The sequence below is a fragment of the Esox lucius genome, chromosome 23, assembly GCF_011004845.1.
Source record: "Esox lucius isolate fEsoLuc1 chromosome 23, fEsoLuc1.pri, whole genome shotgun sequence".
Classification (NCBI taxonomy): domain Eukaryota; kingdom Metazoa; phylum Chordata; class Actinopteri; order Esociformes; family Esocidae; genus Esox; species Esox lucius.
In genome coordinates, this window is record NC_047591.1 from 2,317,348 (window position 1) to 2,336,331 (window position 18,984).

Consider the following 18,984-nt stretch of genomic DNA (forward strand, 5'->3'; position numbering starts at 1 on the left):
CATAACAAAGGGTCTAAATACTTATGTAAATGTGACATTTCAGGTTTTATTTTATAAATATGCAAAAAAAACTAAGCTTTTGCTCAGTAATCATGGGCTATTGTGTTAAGACTGATGAGGAAAATAAATATATGAATCCATTTTAGAATAAGGTTGTATTTCACCTGAAAAAAAGTTGGAGGAGGAGTATGGGTTAAGTAAGAGGGAAGTGGGGCCTACAGTCGCACCGGGTAATGTTCCGCATTGGTTGTTTCCAAAGCCAGGGGTGGATGTTGGTTTGTTAGAGGGAAGGAAGGAGTGGGATGAGGGGTGCATGGGTCGATGTGTGGAAAGGTATGTTGGTGAGGAGTACTACACGTTTCTCCAGACATATACAGATGGGTCAAAGGATCCGGAGAGTGGAAGGGTTGGTGTGGGAGTGTATGTGCTGGAATTTAGTGTAGAGATGGCTCAGAGACTGACAGACCAGGTGTCTGTCTATACGGCAGAGAAGGTGGCGATGATTCTTGGGTCAGTGGTGGTGTGTTTCGACTCAGCAACGGTGTTAGGAAGCTTACAGACTAGAAGATCAGACAGAGGTGACTTGTTGGTGGAGATAATGGTGTTGTTGTTGGGATTGGAGAGGATGGGTGTGGTGGTTCGGTTCTGCTGGGTGCCGGCACATGTTGGTGTGGAGGGTAACGTAGGGGCTGATAGATTGGCTAGGAGTGCGTGTAGGAAGGAGAGAGTGGTTGTAAAGGTCCCGTTAGGACAGGGGGAAATTAAAACGTTGACAAAGGGGGTAGGTGTTGACTGTTGGCAGAGGAAGTGGGATGGTAGCAGGAAAGGGAGAGGTTATTATGGGGTACAGCGGACAGTGAGGGTCGAGGTGAGTAATATGGGGTGTAAGAGAGAAGAGGTGATGTCGTGTCGACTACGGTTAGGGCATACAGGACTGAACGCGTCATTGAAGGTCATAGGTAAGCATGAAACAGGGCTATGTGATGGGTGTTGAGTGGAGGAAACGGTTGAACATGTGTTGATGTAATGTGAACAGTATGATGTTGAGAAGGAAAGGTTGTATTAGAAGGTTATAGGGGAGGGGAGGAAGTGGGATGTAGAGGGGTTGATGGGGGGCGGGAAGGGGAGTGGGATGGTAGCTAAGGCTGTATGTCGATTTCTCAGGGCTACAGGTCTGAGCGGGAGGATATTGGAAAGGCAGGCCGTGAGCATCCAAAGTGAGAGCTGTGTTCGGGTTCTCGGTAGTAAGTCAGACTCGTTCCAGGTGGGGGTTGGCCTCCGCCAGGCCTGCACTTTGTCACCAATCCTGTCTGTAACTTTTATGGACAGGATATCGAGGCGTAGTCGATGTGGGGAGGGGTTGCAGTTCAGTGGGCTGGGGATCTCATCGCTGCTTTTTGCGGATGATGTGGTCCTGACGGCATCATCGGTCTGTGACCTTCAGCACTAACTGGACCCGTTCGCAGCTGAGTGCGAAGCGGTTGGGATGAGGATTATCACCTCTAAATCTGAGGCCATGGTTCTCTGCAGGAAACCGATGGATTGCCTCCTCCAGGTAGGGAATGAGGCTTTACCCCAAGTAAAGGAGTTCAAGTATCTCAGGGTCTTGTTCGCGAGTGAGGGGACAATGGAGTGGGAGATTGGCCAGAGAATCGGAGCAGCGGGGGCGGTTTTGCATTCGCTTTACCGCACCGTTGTGACGAAAAGGCAAAGCTCTCGATATACCGGTCAATTTTCGTTCCTACACTCACCTATGGTCATGAAGGCTGGGTCATGACCGAAAGAACAAGATCGCGAGTACAAGCGGCTGAAATGGGTTTTCTCAGAAGGGTGGCTGGCGTCTCCCTTAGGGATAGGGTGAGAAGCTCAGCCATCCGTGAGGAACTGGGAGTAGAGCCGCTGCTCCTTTGCATCGAAAGGAGCCAGTTGAGGTGGTTTGGGCATCTGGTAAGGATGCCCCCAGGACGTCTCCCTAGGGAGGTGTTCCAGGCACGTCCAGCTGGGAGGAGACCTCGGGGTAGGCCCAGGACTAGGTGGAGAGATTATATTTCGACACTGGCCTGGGAACGCCTCGGGATCCCTCAGTCAGAGCTGGCAAATGTGGCTCGGGAAAGGGAAGTTTGGGGTCCCCTGCTGGAGCTGCTGTCCCCGCAACCCGATACCAGATAAGCGGATGAAGATGAGAAGATGAGATGAGAGGCCGTGAGCGGATTGTGTGTATTGTTTATATTTTAAAAGGAAAAACTATGTGGGGTAAAATATAAATAAAACAAATTACTATTTAAATAATACATTATATAAGGTAAATAATATTATAAGTTGTAGCACATTCAGAAATGGTTAGAGCTTAAGTAAGTTAACATAGAGAACCTTTCTAATATAAAGAAAATAAAAATGTTCATGTTATAGTTAATTTGCTCTTGCTCATTTAGGTTTCGAGAGGGATTGTGTTATAAATCTGGGAGGTGATTCATGAACAGTTTTAAAGAATGATTAATTGAGGGAGAGTAATTAGGTTAGTAGGGAATGTTGTTGAATAATTATTGTCAAATAATTTAAGGAAGAGAGACTGATGTAAAGGGATGACGTTATTGCAATACATAAAAAACAGTATGCAGAAACAACTAATTTGATATTGGAAATAAAACGTTTGTATTCATGACACAAAAAATAAATTATTATTTTCACCAGTAAAAAATGTGCTTGGCTGGTGGATATGCTTGGCACCTACCAGTCCCCTTGGCAGGTGAGCCAAAAAGTTCATTTCAGACAGTATGCCAGTATTGAGACTGATTGGGACACACTAACTTATAAAATTGCGTCTCAACATTAGATCATTTTGTAAAGCATTACCATCACGCCAAGTGAATATTTTGCATTTCTTATGAAGTTAACTTCCACCCCAAATAGCATCAATGAACTTTATGGCTTTTGCCACTGGCCGTTTTAATAGCTTATTAGTCTGAAATGGGCCTACTAATATCTTACTACTTGGAAAAGTTATAAGAATTGAGCAGTTTCTAGCAAGACTGAAGAGAAACTTTACACTGACAAAGCTATTTAGTTTTGTGGCACAAATATAAGTGCTTGTACTCAGTCTGAAAAAAAGTGGTATCGGTGCATCCCTAGAAAGCGGGGTTGGGGATCACATGTCTTCACTGTATTCTGGCATGAGCGAGCCGGTTTGTTTGATTTATTGAGCTCAGCCTTCATTTTCAAATATTCCAGGTTTATACCAGCAAATATTTACTTGTCATGCTTATTTTTATGTTCTGTACTTACGCATAAGTAGTTTACAATAGTTTTGTTTGTCTTTACTTCTATATTAAAAGCCTTTACAGAGCTGCACTGGATCCAGCTGTCCATCTCCTTTTTGTAACCTCCATCGCTTCAATTTGTCTGTCTGTCTGTGCAGAGGTTGTATATAGTTTGAGGCCACCGAGTTAGTCATGGAGCTTTACAGGCTGTGAGTGGCATTTAGACTGGTCATCTTACCAGGCTGTAAAGGTCTTTACGAGCAGTATGACCACTGGTCCACATTGGATCCTAGCTTCAGGTCTGAGCCTGTGTCCATTTACAGCCAGGTCAGCCCTGCCTTACTGAACTGATTCACCAAGACAAGATATGTGACTCTGTCACACTGACTAAAATAGAGAGCCACAACATACCCCGTACCTCTTCCTGGGGTAAAGGACTTTACTGTGTCTCTCTTTACCTATCTTTCTCTCTATCTGATTAGGGATGGTGGGGCCCCTGCCTGAGCTCTGTCCTGCTTTTATGAGTGCTTGTTTTACCTGGCAACATTCTCTCTCGTCGGAGCGTTTAGACGGCAGGCTTGTTAAGTCCCTGTGGAAAGGACAGAGATTTTAAACCCCTGTTAAATGTTAGGGGAGAGAGGCAACATGACTGTCTGTCATGTTGTCTGAGGAACAGAGAGAGCAGAGAGTAGGAGAACAGTGTTATATCGATGTGCTTGTAATATTGCAGTGTAAGGCAGTTAGGCATATTCAAATCTGTCTGAGTGACTTTTAGCATGTCTGACAAACATATAGGTCTACTCTGTAGACAGGCCTACTGCTTATTTTGTACAGCTTAGTTACCTAATAAATGCATACAAATACCTTTCTATTGTTAATTACCTAAAGCTCCCTCAATGGCCTCCCCTGCCCTCTCTATGCCTCTCATTATTTTACCACTTATGAAAAAATAATTAATAGTGAGTGACAACAGGGGAGCCATGAAAGTTAAACGCATTGCCCAGGGACAGAATTACAGATTTTTCACTTTGCTGGTATTCAATACAGCAACATTTCGTTGATGCTCAAACAGCTAAGTGACCCTAACCCTAACCCTGATGCTCACCTTCTCCAACTTTATTCATCAGCCAATGAGTCTATCTAAGTGATTTAGAGTCTAAAGCGATCAGAAGAGGAGTAATAAAGAAGTATTTTTTTACCTGATGCACATTGCTTCACATTTCAGTCAGTGACTCTTTACACTGTAGTTGTTCATTTTGATGTCCAAACGAGGGGTAAAAAAAAATTACGTCATTTGGGTCATCTCTAACTAGACAAAGTATCGAAGCCAATTTGCTTCACCCACGTGTGTTCTGGCTCTGTGCCAACACATTTATTTCTAGGACCAATCATACTGAACATCAGTTTCTGAGACCAATCAGAATGTTGTTTAGGCAATCCAATAAGGTCCATTCCCACAAACATTAAAAGATGGTTGGAAACTGTAATTTTAGCAGCCCCAGCTAGCAACCATACGATATAAAACTGTTGCAATTTTAAAGCTATTTGACAAATATTGTTGTGTTTTGACAGTGCCAGCTCTAGCCTTTTGGGGGCCCTAAGCAAAATTAGATTTTGGACCCCCTCTTCCTGACTGGCGGGGCCCTAGCGGTAGGGGGGACCCTAGCTGTCCAGGGCCTTAAGCGAATGCTTATGTGACTTATGCCAAGAACCGGCCCTGTGTCTTATACAGTATGTGTTCATATAATAACAGCGGAATTTGTGACTGAACAGGATCCACTTGTTGAGTAAGATTGATCTAAAACATTAAGCAAAATCTGCAGTACTTTTCCAACTCCTCTGGTTCCAGTGGGTCTAGTGAGAAAAAATGCATGATTTATGTACAATCAAACTTGTTTTAACCCACCACCTCTCTAAGGCCTTACTATAGCAAGCAAGTCTGCTTGCTGAAGAAACATCTGTTCAGGGCTCTACCAAGCAGATGCCATCTGCAGCATCCTTATCTGACAAGCCTAAACCATCCTACATATATTTCTCCACAAAATGTTTTCTCAGCTGGATTTCACAGCAAATCTAAATTGGACTAGTTTCTTTGTTGTGGCCCAATTTTAGCTGATTTTCTTTTCGCTAAATTATATCTCAAAAAAGGTTTTTGTGCTAAACTGACAGTAAATGTAGCAATTACACCGATCAGCCTTAACATTATGACCACTGACAAGTGAAGTAAAAAACACTGATAATCTCGTGGCACCTGTCAGTGGGTGGGATATATTACGCAGCAAGTGAAAATTCTGTCCTCAATGTTGATGTGTTAACAGCAGGATAAATGGGCAAGCGTAAGGATCTGAGCGACTTTGACAAGGGCCAAATTGTGATGGCTAGACGATTGGGTAAGAGCATCTCCAAAACTGCAGCCCTTATGCGGTCCAAGGAAGGAAAAGCGGTGAAACGGCGACAGGGTCACTGATGCCCGTGGGGAGCGAAGGCTGGCCCATGTGGTCCAATCCAACAGACGAGCTACTGTAGCTCAAAGTTCTGAAAAGGTTAATGCTGGTACTGATAGAAAGGTGTCAGGACAAGGGTGCCCATGCTGACCCCTGTCCACTGTCGGAAGTGCCTATAATGGGCATGTGAGCATCAGAACAGGCCCACGGAGCAATGAAAGAAAGTGACCTGGTCTGATGAATCACATTTCCTTTTACATTACGTGGATGGCTGGGTGGGTGTGCATTGCTTACCTGGAGAACACATGGCACCAGGATGCACTATGGGAAGGAGGCAAGCCGGCTGAGGCAGTGTGATGCGTTGGGCAATGTTCTGCTGGGAAACCTTGGGTCCTGCCATTCATGTGGATGTTACTTTGACACCTACTACCTGCCTAAGCATTGTTGCAGACCATATGCACGCTTTCATGGCAACGGTATTCACTGATGGCATTGGCCTCTCAGCAGGATAATGCACCCTGCTACAAACAATAAATGGTTCAGGAGTGGTTTGAGGAACACAAGTTCAAGGTTTTGACTTGGCCTCCAAATTCCCCAGATCTCAATCCAATCGAGCATCTCTGGGATGGGCTGGACAAACAAGTCCGATCCATGTAGACCCCACCTCCCAACTTACAGGACTTAAAGGATCTGTTGCTAACATCTTGGTGACAGATACCACAGCACACCTTCAGAGGTTTAGTGGAGTCCATGCCTTGACAGGTCAGGGCTGTTTTGGCGGCAAAAGGGGGACATACAGTACACAAATAGGCATGTGGTCATAATCTTATGGCTGATATGTGTATATTAGATGAGGAAACATTACATTACCAACTTGTCCATTGATAATACTTTAATGTTGCTCATATTCTTGATAAGGAATGTTGGCAAGTTCATAAGTTCAATGGACCACTGAGTCTGGTTAAGTTGCTACTACATGTAGCTCAATGTAATTGATGAACATTTCTAGGGGGAGAATTCTGTTGCAGCCCTGGACAAAAAACGGATTCAACTTGTCAACCAGACATCAAGCTCTTATTCTGTTGAATCAGGAAAGCTTGTCTAGGAATAAAACAAAAATGTATCAGATATCTTGAGTTGTGTTTAAAAGGCACTCAAATGTTTTTCCAGCAATTGATTTTACCAATTACATAAGAACTTTATTACCATATGTAATACAGAGCTGATTTGTCAAAAAACTATTATAAAAGTAGTCCCCAGTACTGGGCTACCAAGTTCCCCTGTAGAGCGTCCATCTTCTTTTCCCCCCTTAGAAGAAACTAAACAGACAATATCACTATGACAGCGGCTTTTACTTTGGATAAAGACAGAGAGAGCGGCAAGAGAAACAGAGCTCGAGACAGTTAGTCAGGGCTGTTAAACTGTCATGTCTACATTTAATTGATTTTTGCTAACATTTAAACATAAACACTGGCAAAACACGCTGCAAGTTTAAACTAGAGGGCCTTTGTTTTGTTTGATTGCACTTGTATAAACCTTAATTTGGACATGATGAGGATGTGCTTGACACAAAGAAAAAGATGGGGAAGGAGCAAAGGGGGGAAGGGCAGAAAGAAAGGGGGTGATGAGAGGAGTAGGAAAGTCAAAGAGTGGAGTGGGGGGACAAGATGGGGGGTGGAAAGGAGGGAGGAGGAAGAGGGGGATAAATAAAACCGATTCCTTCCAGCTCCTCTGTATTTCATCGCTTTTTCCTCTCTCTAAAGGGATTTTAGCAATAGCCCGTTGGCTAACCCCACCAATATTTCTCCTCTTGTTCTCCCCTTGCTCCATCAGCATTGTCATGCTGGAGTTTTGACATTCTACTTTTCTGCAGAGCATGTCCCGCTATGAGGACGAAGAACTCCAAGCTCCAAGGAGTCAGAGCTAGCAGAGGAGTGAAAAGAATGCATCGGAAAGAAAATAAACTCGCCTGAGCGTCTGCAGACGTCCACAGCAAGGCACCAAACGATCTGCATATTGAGCCCAGCTGTGTCCACGGCCAAAGCAAAATAAACAAAAGTCTAAATCAAAAAGGTTGATGAGGAATTTAACAGGGCTGGCCTTTAATCAGAGTGCAATTAATCAGAGTGCAACATTTCATTGCCATGTATATGCCCACTCTACTTCCCCTGCATCTCCTGTCTTCACTCAGCCCTAGATTATTATGGTTTTCTCCTGCAGTCCTTACTTTTCACAACTACTACCCACCCTTTACTCAGGAAACCAACTACTGCCTTCTTCCAGAGGTAACAATTGGATCCCGCTCAACGCCCCTGTATTCATCGAGGCTGTCGTCGCAAATGGTCAATGCTAACACTAGTAACAACATTATATCTCTCTGGTCTTACTCCCGCCCCCAACCATATCCATTATCTCAACCTGTCAATCCCAGCTGGTTTCGCTCCCTCCAATCTAGCTCGGGGGGGGGGGGGTCCTTAACCTCAGTTCTACCAACTTTGCTCTCTTAAATACCCATTCTATGAACAACAAAGCTCCCCTGCTTCATGAACTCATCTTGGACAATCACTTGGACTTCCTTTTCCTAATGGAAACCTGGCAAAAACCAGATTATTTTCTCTCTCTGAATCTACCTACTCCCTCTGGTCATAGATACCAGTGCCATCCCCGTCTCACTGGCCATGGTGGTGCCCTTGCTGTTCTTCACAAATCCAATTATAAAATAACCAACCTGACTCTTCCCTCATCCCCATCAATGAATGCATTGCTTATGAATCATCCTGTTCCCTTACCACTATTCTACTCTACTTTTCTCCTATAATTTCACTCTGAGCAGGCTGAACTACTCACTATTGCAGTATCACTTTCCCCCCACCTTCTGCTGCTTAGCGAATATCCACATCGACTCTCCAAAACTACAAACCTACCTCTGATTTCACTGCCGTCCTGAACTGCTTTAATATCACCCTACATGTTAATTTCCACACTCATACAAAGGGACACATTCTTGACCTGGTCTGCTCTATTGGGCTCCACATCACCCACATCACACCTTCACTGATCCCGCTGCCTGACCACAAGATCCTGAATTTCTCTTTTTCATCAAACATACCCCACAATACTGAGACATTTTTCACTTCTATTTGCATTATAAAAGCTATCGACCCCCTGAAACTCTCAGATGCAATCTGCTCTGCTCTGCCCTTCCCCTGAACCATGTCTCAAATATGCCTGAAGATCTAGTTAATCAGTTCAACACTACGCTCTCTGTCTCCCGCAACTACATGGCCCCAATCCAAACAAAAAAAATGTCCTTCCTCATCACCGGGCCATGAAGCAGGTGTGCCGCTGTCTTGAATGCCGGACTAGAACTGGTTTAACTGTCCATGCTGAAGCCTATAAGCTTCACCTCTCCATTTATAGAGATGCCCTCCACATCCTATTCTTTACTTGCACACTATTTTCTTGAGTTTATCAAGGACAAGATCACACATGAATTCATCCTTGGCTAATCCTTCTCCCTCAGCCTCTTCTTCCACAGTTCACTACCTCCTCTCTCCACCCCGTTCTACAAACCCACCTACATACTTTGACCCTGGTTGACTCAGCATATATCTCCAAACTTACTGTGTCATCAAAAACAACTACCTGCACTCTGGATCCCCTTCCTGTGACTCTCATCAAGGCTTGCCTTCTCTGTCCGTACATCACTCAAATAGTCAATCTCTCTCTCTCCCACGGCACTGTCCCCTACAAAACTGCTGCAGTCACACCCATCATAAAGAAACCTGGTCTGGACCTCGCCAATCTTCATAAGTTCTGCCCCATCTCCAACCACTCCTGCCCCATTTCCAACCTCGCCTGCGAAAACCCTCGAAAGGACTGTTGCCTCCTAACTGCAATGTCACCTCCTCACAACAGTTTATTTGAGCCTCTTTAGTCTGGATTCCGACCACTCCACAGTACTGAAACTGCCTTCCTCAAGGTTGTCAACAACCTCATCTTTGCTGATGCTGGTGCCCTCAACATCTTTGCGTTTGACACAGGTAGTCATTAGTTCCTCTTCACCAGGCTCAAGGCTCTGGGTGTTGAGGGAACCACACTCTCCTGGCTACACTCATACCTCACCAACCATACCCAATATCTCATCTCCCTCATTCGCCATAATTCGTATTCAGCTGCAGTCACACAGGGTGTCCCCCGGGCTCTGTTCTTGGCCTCTTAGTCTTCATCTACATCCTCCCCCTTGGACATAGCAGTAGATTTTACTTCAACTGCTATGTCGACAACACTCAAATTTACCTTAGCAGCAAATCTTTCAACAACCCACCTTTGGTCCACACTGAATCCTGGGTGTCAATAATAAAATCATGGATACAGCAAAACGTCCTCAAGCTCAACAATGATGAAACAGAACTACAACACATAGACACTAAATCCACGCTCACCAAAACTGGCACATTAACTCTCGACGACACCATTGTCTCTCCTCCTCCCCATGCACACAACCTAGGTGTCACCCTGGACTCCGCTTTGAACAACACATAAAACACATAGTCAAATCCTCATTTTTTCACCTCCGCAAGATTGCCAAGCTAAAGTTGTCCCTCTCCCATACCGCCACTGAAACCTTAAAACTATGGATGTGCATGACAAATATTTTCACTATCGATAATTCCTCAGCTTTCATTGTTGAATAGTCAACCCCACCTACTCCTGCCAAAAAGAAAGGTATTAAATGAAAATATGTTATGTAATAAATTCAACGTTATATTTAAAAATGTAGTTAACAACTTCAATAACATTTCAGTATAAACAGTTTGGCTAAATATACTTTTACTCGGGAGACATTCAGGTTCAGAAATGCCATAACAGCAGCAAATAACCAAATGCATAGGCCTGTCAAGTCGTTAGTATGTTACAACAAGGGATTTATTTAAAATTATTGTTACAAGCTTTTGCATTAATTACTATTGCAAATTAACTATAAATGTTCTCAAAGAACGTGATTTGCCTCCCATGAATTGGCGCAGAGATATATGTGAATTGCCTTACATTAGTTAACGTCCTTGTGTCAATGTTTTCTGGCCACAACAACAAAATACAAAATATATTAGATCATCTAGCAAGCACATTTTTTTATATACATTCCTTTAAAACTATACTTTCCAAACAAAACTACACCTAATATATAGAAAAACAGTCTTTAGTTATGTTACAGTTTGCATTACAAAACCTACCGATGTGTTCAAGTTCCAGTGAATAAGAAAATATCCTAGGAAGGAATTTAGCCAGAGTTGTTTATAAGAAATAACCCGTCATTTCTTATGAATCAATCGGTAGTACAGAATTTATTTTTGGTAACTTTCGAAAAATAGATAAACTTGTCGATAAACGGCATCCATGTCAAAATGTCGAAACTATTTGTTCTCACCCCTGAACATCAATCAATCATCAATCAATCAATCAAATGTATTTATAAAGCCATTTTACATCAGCAGATGTAAAAAGGGCTTTTACAAAACACCTGGCCTTAAACCCCAGGAGCAAACAACAGTAGTGTTGAATTTCTGTGGCTAGGAAAAACTCCATTAAGTATGCCAACATTTTGGAAGAAACCTAGAGAGGACCTGCATTCATTTCCTCCATACTAGACTACTGCAACTCTCTTCTTTGGCAACTCTAATTCTCTCCGTAAGCTACAAATGGTCCAAGACTTCTCACCCACACCAAGTCCTGGCAGCACATCACCCCTATCCTCCGGGAGCTCCACTGGCTTCCCGTCCCTCAGCACATTGGTTATAAAATTATTCTGGTCACCTATAAAGCTCTCCATCAGCTTGCTCCACACTACCTCTCTCATCTTGTTCCCCATTACCAACCCTCTCAGTAACCCTGCTCTGCTACAGCTGGTCACTTCATCATCCCCCGGTCCAAGCTACGGAGCATTGGAGACAGGGCTTTCTCTAGAGCTGCTCCAAGGCTTTGGAAATCTCTTCCACAATCAATCCGTGACTCTGAATCTGTTACCATCTTCATCCACCGCCTCAAGCCTCATCTGTTCAAACAAGCCTAACTCTAGCTCCTGCCCTTTCCCTTTGTCCAGTGTCATGTCCAAGTCCTTTTCTTTACGTTTGTCTGTGTACTGTCCAATTGCTCTCCTAGGATGTTGTATGTTTTGTATCTGATGTAAAGCGTCTCTGGGTCCATATAAGTTCAATGTATTATTATAATTTATAACATGTAACAGTGCCAATTTTCCACATCCCTATTTTCCAATAACACTTTTGAGTATACAGACCCAACAGGGCTTCTGTCCAGCCGGCTATAACCGGCATTAGGTTGATAAAAAAAATTAAAAGTGTGTAAAATGATTGGCTGCTGGCCAAATTGTCCGGAAGAATTGTGAAGTATCCAAAACTGAATAACTGCCTCAAGAGCCTTTCTTCAGTAGCAAAAAGTAAGCAGGCTAATGTACATTTAGAGCTGCTTGAAGAAGTTGTACAGTTTCGATTTCCCAGGACAAGATCTGCCAAAGACACAGACATGTTCCATTGATATGACAAATAAGTGCGCAGCATGAAAAAGCACTGTATTAATGTACCGATTCCCGAAAGCCAGGGATGCTGAAATGTTTTACTCTCAAATAAGATCTGTAATGTAATGCGATTATTATTATTTTTTTTTACAATACTTTATCGGATGAACATGCTGGCTAACATTATCACATAGAGCTAATAGCCTTTTAATTACTTAATAGTGCTGTAGACTAAATGTGTCCAGTACAATTGTCAAAAATCTGGGAAAATGTATTGTTGCCAGTCACATTTTCCGGAGACACATTTTTCTAATGGAAGGCCTGAGCCAAACTATAAAATATCAGGTCAACCACAGTCTAATTTAGCTGACGTTCTTATCCACAGCAACTTCCAATATTGGGTAAATACATCTTCAAATTTGTTTTCATAGCTGTGGGAATCAAACCCACAAACCTTTGTGGCAGATGGCAGGGAGAGGTGAGGGGAGTGGTGATTCAGGGAAGATATCTGGTGGCCCACTGGCTCCACCCCCGAGCCTTATATGGAATTAAAATCCGTTTTTTGGATTACTGGATAAACGACAACGAATGACGAGAACAGAGTGAGGATGGTGAACTGGTTGATTAATTCCCCTTTATTTTCTCCAACACTGTGTACAAACATCCCTAATAAATACTTCAACTGCATTCTGGTTGTGCTTTCTGTGCTGTTGTTGTTATTGAACTTGGTGACATGGAAACACCACACCCCTGAGCCTGCTACACCTTGTTCATCTGAAGCAAGCTCTGGTTAGTAAATAGGAGACTTTGTCATATTCCTTAACGGAACACAGTTACAAAACCATGCGTTTCACACAAACAACGTATCATGTTCAGAGGAACTATGTATATAAAAAGGGTGATGTCATACAATTACTCTCTTAAATATATTTTTAAATTCATGGTATGACAGAGTGGATATATATATTGCTGGGTGACAGCTATAAAAGGATAGTGTGGATAAAGATAGCTGACACAAACTAGAAAGTTGGATTGGGGAATTGAAATGTGGTCAAACTGTTGCATTTGAGCGTAGTCAAGAGTGTTACAACTAGGCTTGAGGATCTGTTGGTTTCAGTCTCCAATTGCAATTATAACCCTCTACATCCGTTTTTTGCCAAAACATTATGCAGGCAACCAAACTTTGATTAATACTAAAGTGTATTCCCGTGAATCCCCAACAAGCCACATGATCTTGTGCCATTTATTGGAGTACCTCCTGTAATAATCTTTTGTTAAAATTGCTTTGAAAGTGCAGTTACATGTTGATTTGGGATTAAACGTGTGATTTAGGTTTGAAATTTGGTTTTACAACAGGGAAAAGATTCCAGCAAAATACTGACAGTTGAGCTCACAGCTGGTGATTTGCATAGTAATGAAGTTTTCGAAAAAGTGAACTGCTTCACGCCTGAATTGCGCAGCACAGCTTTGTGCTGCATTGATTGCTTATTGACACTACGTTGTCACTGAAAATGAATGGGAGTAGGTGCATCATGCCATTGAGCCACACAGGGCTTTCGTGTGCCGGCTGATTACAAGGCACCATCATCGGAGCTGTATACTGATCTTGTTTACGGCAAGAGACACAGGCAGTGGCAAAACCCAGCCAGACTGTATTCTCTTGTCATTCACAGAATAAATTAGATTTTCATTCTCAGCCCCTCCGACCGTAATCCCAGGAAAACTCAGTCTGTTTGTGTAAAAATGTGTGACAGGTGACAGACCCTTACAGTTTGTGTTAGATTGTGGCTTTATATACCGTGTGCTGTTGTTCAACCTGTATAGTGACTGGGACTCTATGGCTTCAAAAAATGCAATCTGTAAAATTACTGTAAATCTCTAAATCAGAGGTCTCAAACCGGTTCCACGGAGGGCCATGTATCTGCAGGTTTTTGGGTTTTCCTTTAAATTGGTTCCCAGTTCAGACCTAAACAACCAGGTGGGGGTAGAAACAAACCAATTAGTGACCTAATTAGTCAATTAAGTACAAGGTGAGAGCGAACACTTGCAGACACTCGGCCCTCCGTGGAACCGGTTTGAGACCTCTGCTCTAAATCGTACTCCTATATCATGACTAGGGATTGCAGTATTCAGAGAGATTTGTAATAACGGTTAACAAAAGTGTAGACACTGTTCCGAGTCATGTCACTATGCAGGAACGCAAACATTTGTTATTCTAATTGTTAACACTGAAATATTCCAAATATATTGCTGGGTCACTGTAAAACTCCTCACACCCAAAATAGTATCTTCATAAGCCCCTAAAACTCTACCAACGATGACATTCCCTAATAAACACACCTCCACCACCCCTGAACACCCCTAAATTCACTTACTCTCATTAGATTGGTTGAAGAGTGCTGATATTCAAAACCAGTATCGAAGACAGCTAGTTTACTCCTGCTATCGTAGGTTGAACTTAAAGCGACAATTGAGTAAACAGAATGTCACAACACCAATAAAAACAAGCGGCATTACTTGAAAACCACATTCATTTCTTCCATAGGGGATTTTTAGATCCACTTCAAATAAGGTCTGTGTTCAATGTAGGGTAACTATGTAAATATCGATAGGTCATTCCCTGTACAAGATAATGCACTTCCAGAATTTTTTATGGGGGTGGGGTTTGTTCACATGCTTGGTAGTTTGAGTGAAACCTGCAACTGACCACAAGTGCTCCCACTGCTAACAAATACTTTCTGAATGTAATACTTCTATTTTAATCAAACTCCATTTAGACTCTGGTTATGAGAGGGTCCCTGATGGACTGGCTTTCACAAAAGGGGTCCCCAACCCCAAAAAGTGTGAGTGTTTAACTTTCTAGTCACCTGCAATTGTCACCTCTGTCTTGTCAAAGCCCAGCCTAATGGCACCATCCACTATTCTCTCCCACTATACTCCACCTCTCCATCTTAAAATGCAGAAAGGCCATTCACCCATCAGATGTATTGGTAGCGATTGTGTTCCTATATTTATATATATTCTTTGCCGAGCTGCTGTCTGTCTCACAGCTTCATGCAGGAAAAGTGGGTGGCTGATTGACTGGGGAGCAGTTAGCTTATGTTGCAAAGCAGGGTCAGGACCTCCCATAATGGGGTGTTTTCACACTTCCCTTCATATGGACACTGTGACCTCAGCTTGGCTTACTGAGTGTCAAATCAGGCACCCCTCACCTCAGCATAAATTGTTAGAGGATGAGCTAAGAGGAAAATGGAGAAGGCACACCGTGAGGACCTAATAAAAGAATCTTCCAGAATGACCAAACATCTCTCAAAGAATGAGGATTTGGCAATCCGTTATGAGTGTTTGCCATAACTTGAACCACTCCTGAAGTTTCTGACTGTAAAAAATATGATTCACCAAAAAGTAAAAGCTGCATCAAGGGGAACTGTAATGACTGCTGATAACAGTTAGAAAGAGAAAAACAGAAACAAACATCAGGGGGAAACTTGATAAATGTAAAGGATAAAGGAGATAAGACAAAGAGCAGGACAAAGGGAAGAACGCTGGGATATGAAGAGCGAGAAAGCAGGGGAGCTATTGGTAGCACTAGAGGGCTCTGAGCAGTATGCGCTGGCCCTTGGCGGGCCTCCCTATGTTCCCAGCCTCATCATGATTCTGTGTAATATTTCAGACATTCCACAATAAAGATGTCCAATAGAGAGAAAAGTACATCGCCTCTGGGGAAATTACTTGGACAGCATCCAATTTACATACACCGCCAAAATAACCAATGGACTACTGAGAGAGAGGTGAAGTAGTTGGAGAAAGAGAGAAATATAAAAATAAATGAGAATTAGGTAAGTATTGCCAATTAATAACAGCGGAATTAAGATTAGAACCAGGATTATTAGTCACTCAAACGCAACAAGTTAAAATTTTAAACACAAAACACTAAAGCAGTTGGCATTGAAGGTTGCTTATATTTGTTTTTAATGACTACTTGTAATAAAATTGCATCATAAATGTCTTAACTGCAATCATAAACTTCCATTCACCGGTATTCGATTTCACACTTGACTGCTTTCCGATCCCTCCCTTTCAAGTCTGAATTCACAACTAATCCATTTATTAAAGTACATTTTTATCAGTGTAGCCTGGTAAATTGCTTTTTAACAGACATGTGGCCAATTTCCCCAATCCAGCTGTAGTGGGGCAATGAGGGTGATGACTAGAAATTGGTTTCTGTAACCACACTGTCCTGGCTTCAAGTAGTACTTGAAATCACTTAAAAATACTTTAAAAGGCTTGATCCTGCCTGACAATAGAACCAAAAGAAATCCGGTCAAAGATTGAACCCCTTCGATCTGCCATCAGTCTTGAAGAAACGCTGAACAGTGGTTGAATCCAGTGGTTGAATCCAGTGGTTGAATCCAGTGGTTGAATCCAGGGAAACTGACACATAGCCAGCATTAAGCCCAGTGAATTTCTATACATGTGAATTTACCTAGCCAGCCCTATTCAAATCTGTTTTTTTAGAGATCAATCAAATCCGTTCTAAAAAAGGTCTGATGGGAAAATTTAATTCGCAGCCACAAAGATATTATTCTTGTGACCACAAACATATAATTCTTTCTAAACCCATGATCACCCAACTAGCCTTCCACATCCTGTCACTGCCAACATATGAGCTGCATACACTTAAAACAATAACACAGACAGACAAGCAGAAAAAAACACAGTCCCCACCAAAGCCCTAGCTAACTATTGAGCAGATCTTGAGGAACACCTACTCCGCTTTAAAAAAAATAATTAAAAAAAAATAAACACAGTGTGAAATAAAATCTTTGAACTTTGTGAATAAATTACAGAGTGGCCTAAAATTATACATTTCCAAACTGACATTCATCAGTTCTTTCTGTCTTTTTGCAACCAGGAACATAAATATTAACATGCCAAGTGGAATTCTGAGAAGTCCATGAAAACAATTTTAAAAGGGGTGACATTAAAGTGAGGTTAGAAATAATAAAACATTTGATTGCTGTGGACACTCCGCTGTTATCCTGCTCATAACAGATGGTGGGTTACAGGGAAGAAGACAGACCTTCTGTGGTACCCTATGAGTAGCTTAAAACGTGTTTGTTTATGTTTATGGCATTGGGGTGGGGGTGGCGGTTTCATAGCGGAACTTGGGGTGGGAACAAAAACGCAAATGATGATTCATCAGCATCTGGGCAGGCAGGCTAGGAGAGGATGCATCTGTTTACATCCCATTCTTTTTCAGTGGCCTAAATGTTACTTAGGCCTGAACAGAAAGGGGCATGTACAAAGGCCGTGTAGAAAATAGGTACTACAATTAAGAAAAAGTTAGGAAACCATTGAGAAACTGGCTGAATTTGTCCATTAAGAACAGACATTCTAGTTTGATGTATCTGGGTTTTTACCATTATGTGGTTACTGTACACGACATTCATCTCTCAGTCAGAGTCAGTCAGCGTTGATATGGTTGGTTCTGTAAAACGATCGCACTGTAATAACATATTGCTGAAACACACTCAGGAGAATCTGGCCAAGCCCTTTTCTGACTACCTCTTATGGCATGTCCCACCCTCCCTCCCTGGGTGATTTAAAGGGCTTTGCAGAATCCGACATAATACTTACAAATGCCAAAACATGTCCCACCAAAGATGTTTGGGTTGTGCACAAGGGTATCCAAACAAAATATTTTCAATTTCGCTCGCATCTGTCAGCAGACGGGGAGTGAACTGGCGTGCTGCAGGAGAGCAGAAAAAACATTTGCCTGTCTGACCCTGAGTCAATAGGGGAAGCCTGAGACTGTATTGAGTGGATCTGTCAGTTGGCGCACACTGCAGACATGCCAGATGGATCTCTTTAGGACATTCTAACGGAGAGAGCGGAGGAATCCTCAACCCAATGGCAGTTTTGCCAACGAAACAAGTGGAATGAAATGAGGAAGAAACAGTAGAAAGGATAAAATCACTCTAAACGATGAGACAATCTTGGGGAAAACTGAGGAATTCAAAAGCGGGATGGAAAGCATGGTATGCTCACACACACACACCCACCCGCACATGCACATGCCCGCATGCACATTAACACACACAGATCCAAACACTCACACCAAGATGAAGAGTGCATACACACACACATACTCAGAGACACACACACATGAACACACAAACAAACATGCACATTCACAGTGTATATAATTCTCTATCTTCATGTTCAACTTAAAAGTCTAGGAGAGGTTATCCTCTTAGTTTAAAACGGGGGGGATAGAAAGGTCAATTCACTCACCCAAACAGTTGTGCCCGTCGTGGGCCAACATGAACCCATCATAGCAGGTGCACCTGTAGTTGCCTGGGATGTTGATGCACTCATGGACGCAGCCCCCGTTGTAGTCATTCTCACACTCATCCATGTCTGAAACAGAGAGCCGTGGGAGACCAATTACTAGGAGGTTTTGGAGAGGGGACTGTGATTTAGGATCTAGGTGTAGTGGAGGAGGGGGCTGTATGTATGAATGTCAGCTGATGACTCTGTGTCAACGTCTCCCCACAGGGCTCACTGGCAGAGCTCATGGTTAGTGAGCAGAGTAAACCTGGGGTGTGAACAGGGTGTTTGGAGAAACGGATAAAGCATTGAGTGTCTAGAGTGTTCCCAACTTGTGCCGACGGAGGAGTCTTTCACAGGAGAACACTCACAAGTGGTTGCCATGCGGACTGAGACACTAAAACAAACAGTGCCC

The 18,984-nt window shown here is 42.7% G+C and overlaps 1 protein-coding gene across 5 annotated transcripts in view; it reads right to left on the bottom strand.

Moving 5' to 3' along the window:
• Positions 1 to 18,984, bottom strand: part of scube1 (signal peptide, CUB domain, EGF-like 1) — a 118,397-nt gene that overhangs the window by 78,609 nt on the left and 20,804 nt on the right. For all 5 annotated transcript variants that reach the window (XM_034290068.1, XM_034290067.1, XM_029116957.2 and 2 more), the window contains exon 3: positions 18,534 to 18,659. In XM_034290068.1, the coding sequence (XP_034145959.1) occupies positions 18,534 to 18,659 (126 nt within the window). The remainder of the gene's footprint in view (positions 1 to 18,533; positions 18,660 to 18,984) is intronic.